Here is an 18,193-nt window from a genome sequence, read left to right as displayed (position 1 = left end):
TAGAGATGTCTTGTTTTGCCAGTCTTGGGTTAGAGTCAAACAGTTGCAACACACACATATATGATTGTCTTCTAGAATGACATTCACGGGTAAAACAGAATCTGGAATATGATGTATTTAGTGTGTCCTAAATGTATCAGCTCTGTAATTAACTTTGGAATGTAAAATGTGTATGTTAGTTTGTGAGAACTCACTAATTCCCCATCATTCATTCTGTTTTCATCAGCACATCGAATGAATTGATTTCAATATTTTGACCAGCAGTCTGGTTAGGACAAGCCTCCTTCCCAGGCTTCGTTCATGGTGAGGTGAAAACACAAGTCTCGTTAGGACTAACGAAATGCTTTCACTTATAAAATTGACTGACACTGAAATTACCAAATTTAATTATTTATTATACATAAATACAGACATCATTCATGCCTCTAAATTACAAAAAACGACATTAAAAAATAAAAAGCAGGTACAGTTGAAGTCAGAAGTTTACATACACCTCACCCAAATACATTTAAACTCAGTTTTTCACAATTACTAACATTTAATCCAGTAAAAAAAAACAACATTTTAGGTCAGTTTAGGATCACCACTTTATTTTAAGAATGTGAAACGTCAGATTAATAGTAGAGGGAATTATGTATTTCAGCTTTTATTTCTTTCATCACATTCCAACTGGGTCAGAAGTTTACATTCACCCAATTAGCATTTGGTAGCATTGCCTTTAAATTGTTAAACGTTTCTGGTAGCCTTCCACAAGCTTCCCACAATCAGTTGGGTGAATTTTGTCCCATTCGTTAGGCAAGGGTAATTTCAGTGTAGGAAATGATGAAACAGCGTTACTGCCACAAGTAAGTACACATAGTGATATATATCCCCTCGCACGGTCCCCGCAGCCAGACAACTTTCTCATCGCTTCAGGAGGGAAATGCTGTAGGAATGCAGCAGACAAACTTTCAACCGGTTCTCGCCATTAAGCAGCGAGTCAGAAGCCGAGCCTTCTCAGGTCTCTCCTCCTTCCGTTACGGGGTCTGAGATGCCGAAGCCTCCCACCATTAGCTCTGACAAATTGAAAACTCTAGTCATTGGCGACTCCATTACCCGCAGTATTAGACTTAAAACGAATCCTACAGCGATCATACAGTACATTGTTTACCAGGGGGCAGGGCTACTGACGTTAAGGCTAATCTGAAGATGGTGCTGGCTAAAGCTAAAACTGGCGAGTGTAGAGAGTATAGAGATATTGTGGTTAGGACGAAACAGTCAGAGGTCACCAAGTGCAACATAGTTTCAGCATGTAAATTAGCTAGAAAGATGTGTCGGCATCGAGTAATTGTCTCTGGCCCCATCCCAGTTAGGGGGAGTGATGAGCTCTACAGCAGTCTCACAAATCAATTGCTGGTTGAAAACTGTTTTCTGCCCCTCCCAAAAGATAACAATTGTAGATAATTGTCCCCCTTTCTGGGACTCACCCACAAACAGGACCAAGCCTGGCCTGTTGAGGAGTGACAGACAGACTCCATCCTAGCTGGAGGGGTGCTCTCATCTTATCTACCAACATAGACAGGGCTCTAACTCCTATCTCCACAATGAAATAGGATGCAGGCCAGGCAGCAGGCTGTTAGCCAACCTGTCAGTTTACTGGAGTCTGCCACTAGCACAGTCAGTGTAGTCAGCTCAGCTATCCCCTTAGACCAGGATTATGAGGAATAGCTATCAGACCACCATTTTATTACTTTTGCAATCGCAACAAAAAGGCTGCTCAGAACGCCAACCTAGGAGCATCAAAAGTTGTGCTATAAATTTGCAGATAACCCAAAGATTCCTTGATGCCCTTCCAGACTCCCTCTGCCTACCCAAGGACGTCAGAGGACAAAAATCAGTTAACCACCTAGCTGAGGAACTCAATTTAACCTTGCACAATACCCTAGAGGCAGTTGCACCCCTAAAAACATTTGTCATAAGAAACTAGCTCCCTGGTACACAGAAAATACCCGAGCTCTGAAGCAAGCTTCCAGAAAATTGTAACGGAAATTGCGCCACACCAAACTGGAAGTCGTCCGACTAGCTTGGAAAGACAGTACCGTGCAGTATCGAAGAGCCCTCACTGCTGCTCGATCATCTTATTTTTCCAACTTAATTGAGGAAAATAAGAACAATCCGAAATGTCTTTTTGATACTGTCGCAAAGCTAACTAAAAAGCAGCATTCCCCAAGAGAGGATGGCTTTTACTTAAGCAGTAATAAATTCAAGAACTTCCTTGAGGAAAAGAACATTATCATTAGAAAGCAAATTAGACACTTCTTTAAATCTGCATATTCCTCCAAAGCTCAGTTGTCCTGAGCTTTTGTTGCAAACCGTAGTCTGGCTTTTTTTGTGGTGGTTTTGGAGCAGTGGCTTCTTCCTTGCTGAGTGGCCTTTCAGGTTATATTGTACACGTTTTACTGTGGATATAGATATTTTGAACCTGTTTCCTCCAGCATCTTCACAAGGTCCTTTGCTGTTGTTCTGGGATTGATTACACTTTTCGCACCAAAGTACGTTCATCTCTAGGAGACAGAATGCGTCTCCTTCCTGAGTGGTATGACGGCTGCGTGGTCCCATGGTGTTTATACTTGCATACTATTGTTTGTACATATGAACGTGGTACCTTCAGGCGTTTGGAAATTGCTCCCAAGGATGAATTGTGGAGTTCTACAATTTATATTTTATTTTTACAATTTTCCCATGATGTCAAGCAGAGGCGGAGTTTGAAGGTAGGCCTTGAAATACATCCACAGGTGCACCTCCAATTGACTCAAACAATGTCAATTAGCCTATCGAAGCTCCTAATGCCATCGTCATTTTCTGGAATTTTCCAAGCTTTTTAAAGGCACAGTTAACTTAGTGTACTTCTGACACAGTGAAATATAAGTGAAATAATGTCTGTAAACAATTGTTGGAAAAATTACTTGTGTCATGTACAAAGTAGATGTCCTAACCTACTTGCCAAAACTATAGTTTGTTAACAAGAAATGTGGAGTGGTTGAAAAACGAGTTCTATTGACTCCAACTTACACTTAAGTAAACTTCCCACTTCAACTGTATGTACAATCTTTAAAAAAAAACCTTACCACAGTTTGCATTAAAAAACAAAAGTCCATCTAAAAAGTCAATGGATGCTTTTGGTTTGACATACAAATGAGTAACCCATCTATGCATGACCCCCAGACAGATGGATCAACAGGCTCTTCCTGCACAGACAAACTCACCCCCCAGGTGTCTTTCAGAATTGTTTGTTTTACTACAGCTCGCCACTAAGGAATGTGACCATGCACTGAAGGACATACAACTGGACAGGTGTAAGCTACATTCCCAGATGGTGAGTGGGCATCATATCCAGCACCTCCCTATTCCTGTACTGGTAGATCAGGCTAAAGCAGGAGAGGAAGCCACTTTACACTACTTGGACACAGCCCGTTAGTCTTCTTCCTCAGCGTAGACCAGCTGGATGTTGACCTTGTCTCTCAGCGCACCGTTCTCTCTGTACACGTACAGATGACCGTTTGGGACGGGCCCAGCGCTGCCTCCCCCCTCTTTGTCTCCCTCCCCTTCCTCTTCTCTCTCATCCTGCTGGGCCATCAGGTCATTGAAGGAGGCAACACATAGGTCGTGCTCCTGCAGGGAGGCGGGGTAGAAGAGCGCGGACCTCTCGATCCTCACTGAGCGCCTGACGGGCGTGAAGAATCTCAGCTCCTGTCCGTCCAACATGCGGGCCACCGCCGACTCCCTCTTCTGGCTCCTGAAACCACTGTGGGTGGGAGAGATTAGAGAACAGGTTACAGTATGAACAGTACATACACATGGCGATGGGTTACAAGCCCAGAGCACACATTAAATACAGTACACACACAGTGATGGGTTTGAATCCCAGAGCACAAGTTTAATAACAGTACACACAGTGATGGGTTTGAATCCCAGAACACGGGTTAAATAACAGTACACGCGGTGATGGGTTTGAATCCCAGAACACGCATTAAATAACAGTACACATGGTGATGGGTTTGAATCCCAGAACACGTGTTAAATAACAGTACACGCGGTGATGGGTTTGAATCCCAGAACACGGGTTAAATAACAGTACACGCGGTGATGGGTTTGAATCCCCCAGACACGCGGTGATGGGTTTGAATCCCAGAACACGGTTTAAATACACGCGGTGATGGGTTTGAATACGTGTTAAATAACAGTACACGCGGTGATGGGTTTGAATCCCAGAACACGCATTAAATAACAGTACACATGGTGATGGGTTTGAATCCCAGAACACGTGTTAAATAACAGTACACGTGGTGATGGGTTTGAATCCCAGAACACGTGTTAAATAACAGTACACATGGTGATGGGTTTGAATCCCAGAACACGCGTTAAATAACAGTACACATGGTGATGGGTTGAATCCCAGAACACGCGTTAAATAACAGTACACGAGGTGATGGGACTGAAATGGCAGCTCTTGTCAATAGTTGTGCACTATACAGGGTAGGACTGCCCCCAATTAGTCGACAGGTCAATTGTTTGGTTGTAACGCTGTTGGTCGACCAAGATGTTGTTTTTTTTGCACCCATCTCAGTGAACTAATCCATCCATACATTTGCACCCATCTCAGTGAACTAATCCATTGTGGAGGCCTAGACTAAAATGTGGTCGGAGGCTCCATATGGGAGGGTGGGACAATGCAGAGGGCTCTGTATATCTCCGTAATTGACATGATTGGTTGACGGTAGGTGGGGGCGGTACATCCTGTAGAAAACTCACTTCCTTGACGACAGCTTTGTACTGCTCAGCGAGTATGAATGCCCTTTCATGTTTGCCTTGTATATTTATATTTTATGAGTAAAATACTTTGATTACTCATGTCTGTGGTCCTGCACCGGACTCTAACACCAGCTACATATAGGACCCCTTACACGAGCACATATAGCCAACAGCTGTGTCTGTACCGAGCTCACTGGTACAAGAAACTGAGGGTCCAGAATGTTATGCAACGTTGCATGTTCACGAGCCAAGCTTCAGGACAGACCCAAGAAAGCCAGCAGGGGGAGAATAGTTGTCGGGTTACGTTTTAATTTTTCTTTGACTATTAAAACACATAAGACTACTTTCGGCCAACCAAGATGTTTGCTAGTCGGGGACAGCCCTAATATAGGGAATAGGGTGCCAATCGGAACATAGACAAGGTGATTGGGGCGACAGGAAGCTTAGCGGGGCGGCAGGCAGCCTAGTGGTTAGGCGTTGGGCCAGTATCCGAAAGGTTGCTAGATCAAATCCCTGAGCCGAGGTAAAAAGCTGTAATTCTGCCCCTAAACAAGGCAGTCAACCCACTGTTCCTAGGCTGTCATTGTAAATAAGAATTTGTTCTTAACTGACTTGCCTAATTCAATAAAGGTTCAATAAAAATGTATGGGAATACGGGACATGCCCGAACCGGACAACCTGTTGCCAATGGCAGTGTTAGTGTCTGGGTACAAGGATGTGGTAAAATGAAGCCCTATTCAGTGTGGTAGCCCTTTACACTTGGATCCATATAAGAGTTGAAACATTTGGACACTGATAAGCACTTCAATTGAGCACAGTAACATATACATCACCACAGCGCAGTATTGGTTTTGATTAACAGCAGTTCTGAATTGAAGTCAGAAGTTTACATACACTTAGGTTGGAGTCATTAAAACTACTTTTTTGAACCACTGCACACATTTCTTGTTAACAAACTGTAGTTTTTGCAAGTCGGTTAGGACATCTACTTTGTGCATGACACAAGTAATTTTTCCAACAATTGTTTACAGACAGATTATTTCACTGGATCAGAAGTTTACATACACTAAGTTGAATGTGCCTTTAAACAGCTTGGAAAATTCCAGAAAATGACATCATGGCTTTCAAGGCCAACCTTCAAACTCAGTGCCCTTTTGCTTGACATCATGGGAACATTAAAATAAATCAGCCAAGACCTCAGAAAAAAAAAAAGTCTGATTCATTCTTGGGAGAAATTTCCAAACGCCTGAAGGTACCACGCTCATCTGTACAAACACCATGGGACCACGCAGCCGTCATACCGCTCAGGAAGGAGACGCACTTTGGAAACGTACTTTCAATCCCAGAACAGCAGCAAAGGATCTTGTCAAGTCGCTGGAGGAAACCGGTACAAAAGTATCTATATCCACAGCAAAACAAGTCCTATATTGACATAACCTGAAAGGCCACTCAGCAATGAAAAAGCCACTGCTCCAGAACCGCCATAAAAAAAAAAGCCAGATTATGGTTTGCAACTGCACATGGGGACAAAGCTCGAACTCCATCCCAACCGTGAAGCACGGGGGTGGCAGCATCATGTTGTGGGGGTGCTTTGCTGCAGGAGGGACTGGTGCACTTCACAAAATAGATGGCATCACGAGGAGAGAAAATTATGTGGATATATTGAAGCAACAACTCAAAACATCAGTCAGGAAGTTAAACCTTGGTTGCAAATGGGTCTTCCAAATGGACAATGACCGCAAGCATACTTCCAAAGTTGTGGCAAAATGGCTTAAGGACAACAAAGTCAAGGTATTGGAGTGTCCATCACAAAGCCCTGATCTCAATCCCATAGAAAATGTGTGGGCAGAACTGAAAAAGCGTGTGCGAGCAAGGAGGCCTACAAACCTGACTCGGTTACAAAAGCACAGTACGGAGGCATGTGACAAAATTCACCCAACTTATTGTGGGAAGCTTGTGGAAGGCAACCTGAAACGTTTGACCCAAGTTAAGCAACGCCACCAAATACTAATTGAGTGAATGTAAATTTCTGACCCACTGGGAATGTGATGAAAGAAAAAATCTGAAATAAATAGTTTTCCTTCACTACTAACTATTCTGAAAATAAAGTGGAGATCCTAACTGACCTAACACGGGGCATTTTAACTAGGATTAAATGTCAGGAATCGTGAAACTGAATTAATGCATTTGGCTAAGGTGTATGCAAACTTTCGACTAACTGTACACACACACACACACACACACACACACACACACACACTTTTTCAGGACTGTCTTTCAAAGATAATTATAAACCTCCAAATAGCTTCACAGATCGTCATGGTAAAGGGTTTAAACACGGTTTCTCATGCTTGTTCAATGAAACAAACGATTAATGAACATGCACCTGTGGAATGGTCGTTAAGACACTAACAGCTTACAGACGGTAGGCAATTAAGTTCAGTTATGAAAACGTAGGACAGTAAAGAGGCCATTCTAGTGACTCTGAAAAACACCAAAATAACGATTCCCAGTGTCCCTGCTCATTTGTGTGAACGTGCCTTAGGCATGCTGAGAGGAATGCACATGTTAACAGGGTAATAAATTGTAATGTCCTCACAGTGGCAGAGCACGTAACACCTGCACAGGATTGATACATCCGAACATCACACCCGCGGGGCAGGTACAGGATGGCACCAACAACTGCCTGAGTTACACCAGGAACACACAATCCCTCCATCAGTGCTCAGACTGTCTGCAATAGGCTGAGAGGCTGGACTGAGGGCTTGTAGGCCTGTTGTAAAGGCAGGTCCTCAGACATCACCGGCAACAAAGTCGCCTATGGGCACAAACCCACCGTCGCTGTACCAGACAGGACTGGCAAAAAGTGCTCTTCACTGACGAGTCGCGGTATTGTCTAACCAGGAATGAGCATTACACCGAGGCCTGTACTCTGGAGTGGGATCGATTTGGAGGTGGAGGGTCTGTCGTGGTCTGGGGCGGTGTCATCGGACTGAGCTTGTTGTCATTGTAGGCAATCTCAACGCTGTGCATTACAGGGAAGACATCCTCCTCCCTCATGTGGTACCCTTCCTGCAGGCTCATCCTGACATGACCCTCCAGCATGACAATGCCACCAGCCATACTGCTCGTTCTGTGATTTCGTTCTGTGATTTCCTGCAAGACAGGAATGTCAGTGTTCTGCCATATCCAGCAAAGACCTCTGGGACCTGTTGGATAGGAGGGTGAGGGCTAGGGCCATTCCCCCCAGAAATGTCCAGAAACTTGCAGGTGCCTTGGTGGAAGAGTGGGTTAACATCTCACAGCAAGAACTGGCAAATCTGGTGCAGTCCATGAGGAGGAGATGCACTGCAGTAATTAATGCAGCTGGTGGCCACACCAGATACTGACTGTTACTTCTGATTTTGTTCAGGGACACATAGTTCTATTTTTGTTTGTCACATGTCTGTGGAACTTGTTCAGTTTATGTCTCAGATGTTGAATCTTGTTATGTTCATACAAATATTTACACATGTCAAGTTTCCTGAAAATAAAAGCAGTTGACAGTGAGAGGATGTTTCTTCTTTTGCTGAGTTTATATAGAAATGGGCCTAAGTAAGTTACTGTTTGAAGACTTAACAGGACGCGTTCTTAGGCCTACAGCCCAAAGGGGTGGTTATACAAGGCTGCTATACAAAGCCTACTAATGATAACGATATTATTATCATTATGATTATTAATAAGTAATGAGAGAGAATAAGAAGAGGGAGGGTATAGGAGCTAGAGCTGTGTACATGTGTGACAAACCGGTGCAGTTGGATTACAATCGTATTTTTCTGCCTGTTTGGAACAGTGTAAACACTCAAATTATAACAAATACCAGGCTGTTTTAGTGGGGGGAAAAAAATGGTTAAGCTCAACCATGATTAAAAAACAGCCAAATCTGTGAAAATATCTTTATCCGACATTTTGCCGTTGCAAAACACTCAAACAGGCAACAGAAGCAAGATTGTCTTATTTTTGTAGATATACAGTACCAATCGAAAGTTGGGACACAATCTTACTCATTCAAGAATAATAGTGATGACATCCAAACTATGAAATAACACATATGGGAATCATGTAATAACCAAAGACACAAATCGAAATATATTATATATTTGAGATTCTTCAAAGTAGCCACCCTTTGCCATGACAGGTTTGCATACTCTTGGCATTCCTTCAACCAGCGTCACCTGGAATGCTTTTCCAACAGTCTTGAAGGAGTTCCCACATATGCTGAACATTTGTTTGCTGCTTTTCCTTCCCTCTGTGGTCCAACTCATCCCAAATCATCTCAATTGGGTTGATGTTGGGTGATTGTGGGGCCAGGTCATCTGATGCAGAACTCCATCATTATTGGTCAAATAGCCCTTACACAGCCTGGAGGTGTGTTTTGGGTCATTGTCCTGCTGAAAAACAAATGATCGTCCCACTAATCGCAAACCAGATGGGATGGCGTATCGCTGCAGAAATGTGGTGGTAGCCATGCTGGTTAAGTGTGCCTTGAATTTTAAATAAATCCCTGGCAGTGTCACCAGCAAAGCACCCCACACCACCTCCTTCATGCTTAACGGTGGGAACACACATGAGGAGAGATCATCTGTTCACCGACTCTGCGTCTCACAAAGACATGGCAGTTGGAACCAAAAATCTCAAATTTGCACTCATCAGACCAAAAGGACAGATTTCCACCGGTCAAATGTCCATTGCTCGTGTTTCTTGGCCCATGCAAATCTTTTCTTATTGCTGTGCTTTAGTAGTGGTTTCCCTTTGCAGCAATTTGACCACGAAGACCTGGTTCACACATTCTCCTCTGAACAGTTGATGTTGAGATGTGTCTTTTACTTGAACTCTGAAGCATTTACTTGGGCTGCAATTTCTTCAGGCTGTTAACTCTAACTTATCCTCTGCAGCAGAGGTAATTCTGGGTCTTCCTTTCCTGTGGCGGTCCTCATGAGAACCAGTTTCATCATAGCGCTTGATGGTTTTTGCAACAGCACTTGAAATTTTAAACGTTTTTGAAATTTTCCAGATTAAGACATGGAGGTCAGTCAAAGTATTGACTGTTGTTTCTCTGCCTATTTGAGCTGTTCTTGCTATAATTTGGACTTGGTCTTTTACCAAATAGGGCTATCTTCTGTATACCACCCCTACCCTGTCACAACACAACTGATTGGCTTGAACGCATTAAGGAAAGAAATTCCACAAATTAACAAGGCACACCTGTTCATGTGCAAAGCTGTCAAAGGCAAAGTGTGGCTACTTTGAAGAATCTCAAATTTTGATTTGTTTAAAACTTTTTTGGTTACTACATGATTCCACGTGTTATTTCATGGTTTTGATGTCTTATTATTCTACAATGTAAAAAATTAAGAAAACTCCTGTAATGAGTAGAGGTGTCCTAACTTTTGACTGGTATTGTATATGGGTTATTTGTGAAAAGCCAGGCACATTTAACAGTCAGGTTATTTATTATAGACTGAATTAAGAAGGGGTTTGCCCACTCCACAATGTTCTTAGACATTAAGGCTAGGCCTTATGCACACAGGACTAGTATTACTGGAGAACGTTGGTCATGTGATTATTACTCCGGAATGTCTGTTATTCCAGAGGACAACACGGACAGGATTCTTTTTCCCCAAACTGCACCCTGTATTTAGAATTATTTTCTCCAAGACAATTGACAGTTATGACAGAAGCCTGGATTTTTATCCTTCTAGGCATAAAGAAATTTCAACAAGTCCAGACAATAACAGGGCTACACTGATACCTCGAGTTCCCAAGTTTCTAAACCATACCAAAATTAGCTTTGTTGTAGTGTCACCATTATATTTCAATTGTGGAAGTGTGATCATAATCATTAGGATATTTTTGCGCTCTGCAGTAAAAAGTTGTCCCATAGCCTTCAGATGTGAGCTAAACGTACACTTGAGATGCGTTTTAAGGCTATGGATGAGAAAGTGAATACATCATTTCCAAACATTTAGGTCAGTTGTATGCTGCTTCGCAATCTATTAACAGCAAGGGTTACAGAATAGGCTATGGGTAACAGTTCGTTCAATTTATCAAATCAGTTATAGTTTTCTTGCTCAAACCGTGAGCAACACCTGTCAAACTCAGACATTTCTCTCAAAACACAAGGATGTCGAGAGAACCTTTAGAGTTCACCAAAAAAATGCAGGTTATTTTGGCTGGAATTGTTACTCTCCTGCCCTGTACAAATTACTGACATGGCAGATTCGGACGGGACTAAAATGACAGATGTGGAGTTTGTGCACATAATTAAAATCCCCAGACCACCCCCAGAAAAAACTAATCCAGTCCGAATAGGTATTTAAAAGCTAAGGCAGTTTCCTCCGCCACAATGTTCTCAATCCCAACATGCTGGTTAATTCTACTATTATGCACATAGTAACGGCACACTGAATATTATGTTTCTGAACCGTGGACAGTGACCATTACAAAGTGGGAGAAAGTAGATTAAAAAATAATATTAGATTTGAGTGTTGCACCATTATTTTAACAACCAAACACAATTTCAGTATCACGTCGCAAGAGTGACTGTGCCACCCCCTTGGCCTCCTATGGATTAGTCCAGAGACAGGCGTGACTCAGACAGGTGTCTTGTGCACAATGGGAAAAAATTAATAAAAATAGCGACTGCTCGACTAAAGAAATCTTGATCGACCAAGAGCCTATCGACCAAACAATCAAACCAGTTGACTAAATGGGGTCAGCCCCCTTGGAGAAACCAGTTAGACCTATCACTCACATCGGTAATCATGAAGTGCTTTGAGAGGCTGGTTATGGCAAACAACTCCATCATGCCTTACCTACTCCGATATGTATACTCACCCCCACAGATCCATTGATGGCATAATCTGAATTTCACTCCACACTGCCCTCACACAACTAGACAAGAGGAATACCCACGGTGCATTCGGGAAGTATTCAGACCCCTTCCCTTTTCCGCATGTTGTTACTTTACAGCCTTATTCTATGAAATATACGTTGCTCAATCTACACACAATACCCCACAATGAAAAAAGCGGAAAAAAAACATTTTTTTCATAATTTACTAAATAAAAAACCTTATTAAATACCTTATTTACATAAGTATTCAGAACCCTTGCTATGAAACTCAAAACTGAGCTCAGGTTCATCCTGTGTCTATTGATCACCCTTGAGATGTTTCCACAACTTGGAGTCCACCTGTAGTAAATGCAATTGATTGGACATGATTTGGAAAGGCACACAGCTGTAAAGTCCCACATAAGGTCCCACAGTCGACAGTGCATGTCAGAAAAAAACCAAGCCATGAGGTCGAAGGAATTGTTCGTAGAGCACCGATACAGGATTGTGTCGAGGCACAGATCTGGGGATGGGAACGAAAAAAAGTATGTTCTGCAGCATTGAAGGTCCCCAAGAACACAGTGGCCTTGATCATTCTTAAATGGAAGACGTTTAGAACCACTAAGACTAGAGCTGGCTTTCTGGCCAAACTGAGCAATTGGGGAAGTAGGGCCTTGGTCAGTGAGGTGACCAAGAACCCGATGGTAACTCTGACAGAGCTCCAGAGTTCCTCTGTGGAGATGGGAGAACCTTCCAGAAGGACAACCATCTCTTCAGCAATCCACCAATCAGGCCTTTATGGTAAAGTGGCCAGACAAAAGCCACTCCTCAGTAAAAAAGGCACGACAGCCCGCTTGGAGTTTGCCAAAAGGCAGCAAAAGGACTCTCCGACCATGATGAAACCAAGATTGAACTCTTTGGCCGGAATACCAAGCGTCATGTCTGGAGGAAACCTGGCACATCCCTACGGTGAAGCATGGTGGTGGCGGCAGCATCATGCTGTGGGGCTCTTTTTCAGCGGCAAGGACTTGGAGACTATTCAGACTTGAGGGAAAGATGAACAGAGGAAAGTACAGAGAGATCCTTGATGAAAACCTGCTTCAGGACAAGTCTTTTAATGTCCTTGAGTGGCCCAGCCAGAGCCCGGACTTAAATGATTACACATCTCTAGAGATTCCTGAAAATAGCTGTGCAGTGATGCGCTCCATCCAACCTGACAGAGCTTGAGAGGATCTGCAGAGAAGAAGGGGTCTGAAAACCTTCTGAATGCACTGAAGGTCAATTTCTACTTTGTAAGGTTTTAACGCAGGCAAGGACCTGCAAGACGGGAGATACAAGTCTCTGCTTAAGGTAAAATGACTGTATATATAAACAAGTAATGGGGCTGCCTTTTTGTTTTTTTTTCAAATATCAGGTTGTAGCTTTAAAATGGTTGATGGTAACCCGGATCAGGGAAAGATCAAAACAGGAGGAAGAGGCCATAGGCAGTCAGGTCAGAGGTCATAGAGTACCCTGGAGTGGCGGTGATCTTGTACTTGACCACAGACGAGCCTCCTCGGTCACCACGGATCAGGGCTTTGACGGCTGTGGGTGTGGCCATGGTGTCTGGTGTAGAGTGAAGCTCCATAATGTCATCCTGCTCTCTTACAGGCTCCTGCGCCGATGCCACGGGAGACTGACCTGGAAGTAGTAGCAATAAGAAGAAGAATGTTATAGTCACCTACTGAGATGTGTGCACACACACCGCTAAGTCCCATATATCCACCCACCTCTTCAGGATATCACAATGTCCTGGTGTCGTAAAGTCATTCATGACACCACCACCGAAACTATATTCTATTTGATGGATTCTGACTTCTTAACTGAAAATATGAAATATACTAAATATACCAGTCGGGTTTCAGTTTTAATTTTTTTTTATTTAACAAGGCAAGTCAGTTAAGAACAAATTCTTATTTTCAATGACGGCCTAGGAACAGTGGGTTAACTGCTCGTTCAGGGGCAGAACGACAGATTTGTACCTTGTCAGCTCGGGGGTTTGAACTTGCAACCTTCCGGCTACTAGTCCAACGCTCTAACCACTAGGCTACCCTGCCGCCCCGGGATGAGCCAGGGCTTGGAATGTTACTGGGTAAGGTAAGGGAATGTAACATGGTTGCGGTCACTGATAAGGGTGGAGAGCTGTAGATTAGTGAGGAATGTGGTCCGAGCTCAGGTCGCAGTAAGAGAAGGAACAGTTTATTACCCACATCACTTTACAGCTTTATTGCTGATGTTTAGAGGGAAGGAGACTTCATCTAAATTAGGGGTATATATTAGAGGTCGACCGATTTATGATTTTTCAACGCAGATACAGATACCGATTATTGGAGGACAAAAAAAGCCGATACCGATTAATTGGCCGATTTTAAAAAATAAATAAAAATGTATTTGTAATAATGACAATTACAACAATACTGAATGAACACTAATTTTAACTTAATATAATACTTCAATAAAAATCAATTTAGCCTCAAATAATGAAACATGTTCCCTTTGGTTTTAATAATGCAAAAACAAAGTGTTGGAGAAGTAAAAGTGCAATATGTGCCATTTTATGAAAGCTAACGTTTCAGTTCCTTGCTCAGAACATGAGAACATATGAAAGCTGGTGGTTCCTTTTAACATCCAAAAGAAATTCATTTAACAAGTTTTAGGTTGTAGTTACTATAGGAATTATAGGACTATTTCTCTCTATACCTTTTGTATTTCATATACCTTTGACTATTGGATGTTCTTATAGGCACTTTAGTATTGCCAGTGTAACAGTATAGCTTCCTTCCCTCGCCTCGCTCCTCCCTGGGCTCGAACCAGGAACACAACGACAACAGCCACCCTCGAAGCAGCGTTACATGCAGAGCAAGGGGAACAACCACTCCAAGTCTCAGAGCGAGTGACATTTGAAACGCTATTAGCCCGCACCCCGCTAACCAGCTAGCCATTTCACATCATTGTTACACCAACCTAATCTCGGGAGTTGATAGGCTTGAAGTCATAAAGAGCAGAGCTGCTGGAAAAACACACGAAAGTGCTGTTTGAACGAATGCTTATGAGCCTGCTTGTGCCTACCATCGCTCAGTCAGACTGCTCTATCAAATCATAGACTTAATTATAACATAACCCACAGAAATACGAGCCTTTGGTCATTAATATGGTCGAATCCGGAAACTATCATCTCGAAAACAAAACGTTTATTTCAGTGAAATACGGAACCGTTCTGTATAACAGGTGGCATCAATAAGTCTAAATATTCCTGTTACATTGCACAACCTTCAATGTTATGCCATAATTACGTAAAATTCTGGCAAATTAGTTCGCAGTGAGCCAGGCAGCCCAAACTGTTGCATATACCCTGACTCTGCGTGCACTGAACGCAAGAGAAATGACACAATTTTACCTGGTTAATATTGCCCGCTAACCTGGATTTCTTTTAGCTAAATATGCAGGTTTAAAAATATATACTTCTGTGTATTGATTTTAAGAAAGGCATTGGTGTTTATGGTTAGGTAAACGTTGGAGCAACGACAGTCCTTTTTCGCGAATGAGCACTGCATCGATTATATGCAACGCAGGACACGCTAGATAAACTAGTAATATCATCAACCATGTGTAGTTATAACTAGTGATTATGATTGATTAAGTTTAATGCTAGCTAGCAACTTACCTTGGCTTCTTACTGCATTTGCGTAACAGGCTCCTCATGAGGCAGGTGGTTAGAGCGTTGGACTAGTTAACCGTAAGGTTGCAAGATTGGAACCCCTGAGCTGACAAGGTAAAACTCAGTCGTTCTGCCCCTGAACAAGGCAGTTAACCCACTGTTCCCCTGGACAAGGCAGTTAACCCACAGTTCCTAGGCCGTCATTGAATATAAGAATGTGTTCTTAACTGACTTGCCTAGTTAAAAAAAAACATCTATTTAAATCCGCGTCCAAAATGACCAATTTCCGATTGTTATGAAAACTTGAAAATCGGCCCCAATTAAATCGGCCATTCCGATTAATCGGTCAACCTCTAGTATATATACACACACTTGTGCTGGTGGGAACATGTCTTTGTCTGTCCAGCTGTCTGACCCGTTGGGTCAATAAACTTGGTTTGAGCTTCAATAATCATTGGTGAGTTTTTACACGGTTCATTTAGAACCTAACATTATACGCTTGGAAAGTGGAGATATCATAGAACGTCAAAATGTAAAAATCGCTGGACACACCTTGCAGTTTGGCAAGACACTGTCGCACTTGCTAGCAAAGACATTTGTGGTGGCTAAATCACAGGAAATTGTGAAAGTATTTATTTCACCGTTCACCTGCGTTCTGGTGGAATGCATTCAGTTGTGCAACTATGTAAACCCCTTTCCCTTTCTAGTCAGAACCTGTCCCAACTGACACAGGTTAAGACGGAACATTGGTACACTGTGGGAGGTATGAAGGGCTGCACACTGTTTTTATGCTCCAAATTCACTGCTTTATTGACAACGTTTAGATTCTAAACGGATATAATTCTTTATGATCATATGTACCTCTATCATTGATAAACGACCCTGGGCCAATTGTGCGCCACCCTATGGGACTCCCAATCGTGGCCGGTTGTGAAACAGCCTGGAATCGATTCAGGGTGTCTAGTGACACCTCTTACACTGAGATGCAATGCCTTTGACTGCTGCGCCACTTGGGAGCCCAAAACAATGTGCAAAATTGGTTTCCATACCCACCAACGGTTGTGACAAGAGGGAACACAGCTTCAACTGGAAGTGACTTTTTCATAGCAGGTTAGGATAATTAATGTGGCAGGTTAGGTGACTATGGTTAATAATAGGAAAAGGATTAGGGTTAGATAAAACATTCTAACCGGCTACGAAATGTCACTTCTGGTCATAGCTGTAATCCCTCGAGTCACAACCGTTGGTTGGGGCAGGTACCCTAGCGGTTAGGAACATTGGGCCACTAATTGGGGCAGAGAGGATTCTTCAGAACAGGCAAGCTACCTTATCCAGTTGTTGCCCTAGTGCAAACATCCCAGCCGGATAGGTTTCCACTAGTTACAACAGCCATAAAATTGTTAATTGGTTATATCGGGGGAAAAAAATCTGGAAAACAAAAATGACCTTTTTGTTCATCATTTAAGGTTAGGCATAAGGTTAGCAGTGTGGTTAAGGTTAGGTTTAACATCAGATTTTAAGAAGATACATTTTTAGAAATAGGCAGTTAAATGACTTTGTGGCTGTGGTAACCAGTGATGACCAGACAACGTAGTAGCTAGCTAGCAAGCGAGCGAGATGGAGATTGTGTTTTTATAATTTTGAGTGCATTTCACAAGTGGCTAGTTTGCATCATCTACTTTCACTAAAATTTTGGTTTTGAATCGCGACAATATCAAGTTCTCATAACAATCGGTAATCTGCCTTTTTGGACGGCGATTACATTGCAATCCACAAGGAAACTGTGTGGCAGGCTGACCACCTGTTACGCGAGTGCAGGGTAAAAAGGACCTTGTGGCGACAAGGAGCCAAGGTAAGTTGCTAGCTAGCATTAAACTTATCTTTAAAAAAAACAATCAATATTCACATTATCACTAGTAAACTACACATGGTTAATGATATTACTAGGTTAACTAGCTAGTCCTGCATTGCATATAAAATTAACAGGCACCGCATTGATTATCATCGAATCACAGTTTACTACAACTTCGCCAAAGGGGTGAAAAATGTACCTAACAATAAACATCAACGCCTTTCATAAAATCAATACACAGAAGTATATATTTTTTTAAACCTGCATATTTAGTTAAAAGAAATTCATGTTAGCAGGCAATATTAACTAGAGAAATTGGGTCACTTCTCTTGCGTTCAGTGCAAGCAGAGTCAGGGAATATGCAACAGTTTGGGTCGCCTGGCTCGTTGCGAACTGTGTGACCGTAATTAATTTCCCAGAATTGTACATAATTATGACATAACATTGAAGGTTGTGCAATGTAACAGCAATATTTAGACTTAGGGTTGCCACCCGTTCGATAAAATATGAAGAATAAACGTTTTGTTTTCGAAATGATAGTTTCCAGATTTTACCATATTAATACCCAAAGGCTCGTATTTGTGTTAATTATAATATAATAAAGTCTACGATTTGATATGATAGAGCAGTCGGACTGAGCGGTGGTAGACAGCAGCAGGCTCATAAGCATTCATTCAAGCACTTTACTGCGTTTGCAAGCAGCTCTTAGCAATGCTTGAGGCACAGCGCTGTTTATCAACTCCCGAGATTAGGCTGGCAATACTATAGTGCCTATAAGAACATCCAATAGTCAAAAGGTATATGAAATACAAATTGTAGAGAGAAATAGTCGACGCGTCATAATTCCTATATATATATATATATATATATATACACACACACAGACAGACAGTGGGGCAAAAAAGTATTTAGTCAGCCACCAATTGTGCAAGTTCTCCCACTTAAAAAGATGAGGCCTGTAATTTATCATCATTAGGTAC

The 18,193-nt window shown here is 42.3% G+C and overlaps 1 protein-coding gene across 1 annotated transcript in view; it reads right to left on the bottom strand.

Annotated features, from left to right (window-relative positions):
- Window positions 1-374: 374 nt before the first annotated feature.
- Window positions 375-18,193, bottom strand: part of ckap2l (cytoskeleton associated protein 2-like) — a 37,627-nt gene continuing 19,808 nt past the window's right edge. Inside the window, exons 8-9 of the mRNA XM_064936689.1 lie at window positions 13,176-13,344; window positions 375-3,784 (exon numbers count right to left, since the gene is read on the bottom strand). Of these exons, the coding sequence (XP_064792761.1) occupies window positions 3,454-3,784; window positions 13,176-13,344 (500 nt within the window). The 3' untranslated portion in view covers window positions 375-3,453. The remainder of the gene's footprint in view (window positions 3,785-13,175; window positions 13,345-18,193) is intronic.

This window comes from Oncorhynchus masou, chromosome 25, assembly GCF_036934945.1.
Source record: "Oncorhynchus masou masou isolate Uvic2021 chromosome 25, UVic_Omas_1.1, whole genome shotgun sequence".
NCBI classification, from domain to species: domain Eukaryota; kingdom Metazoa; phylum Chordata; class Actinopteri; order Salmoniformes; family Salmonidae; genus Oncorhynchus; species Oncorhynchus masou.
This window is presented reverse-complemented; position numbering and strand designations above follow the sequence as displayed.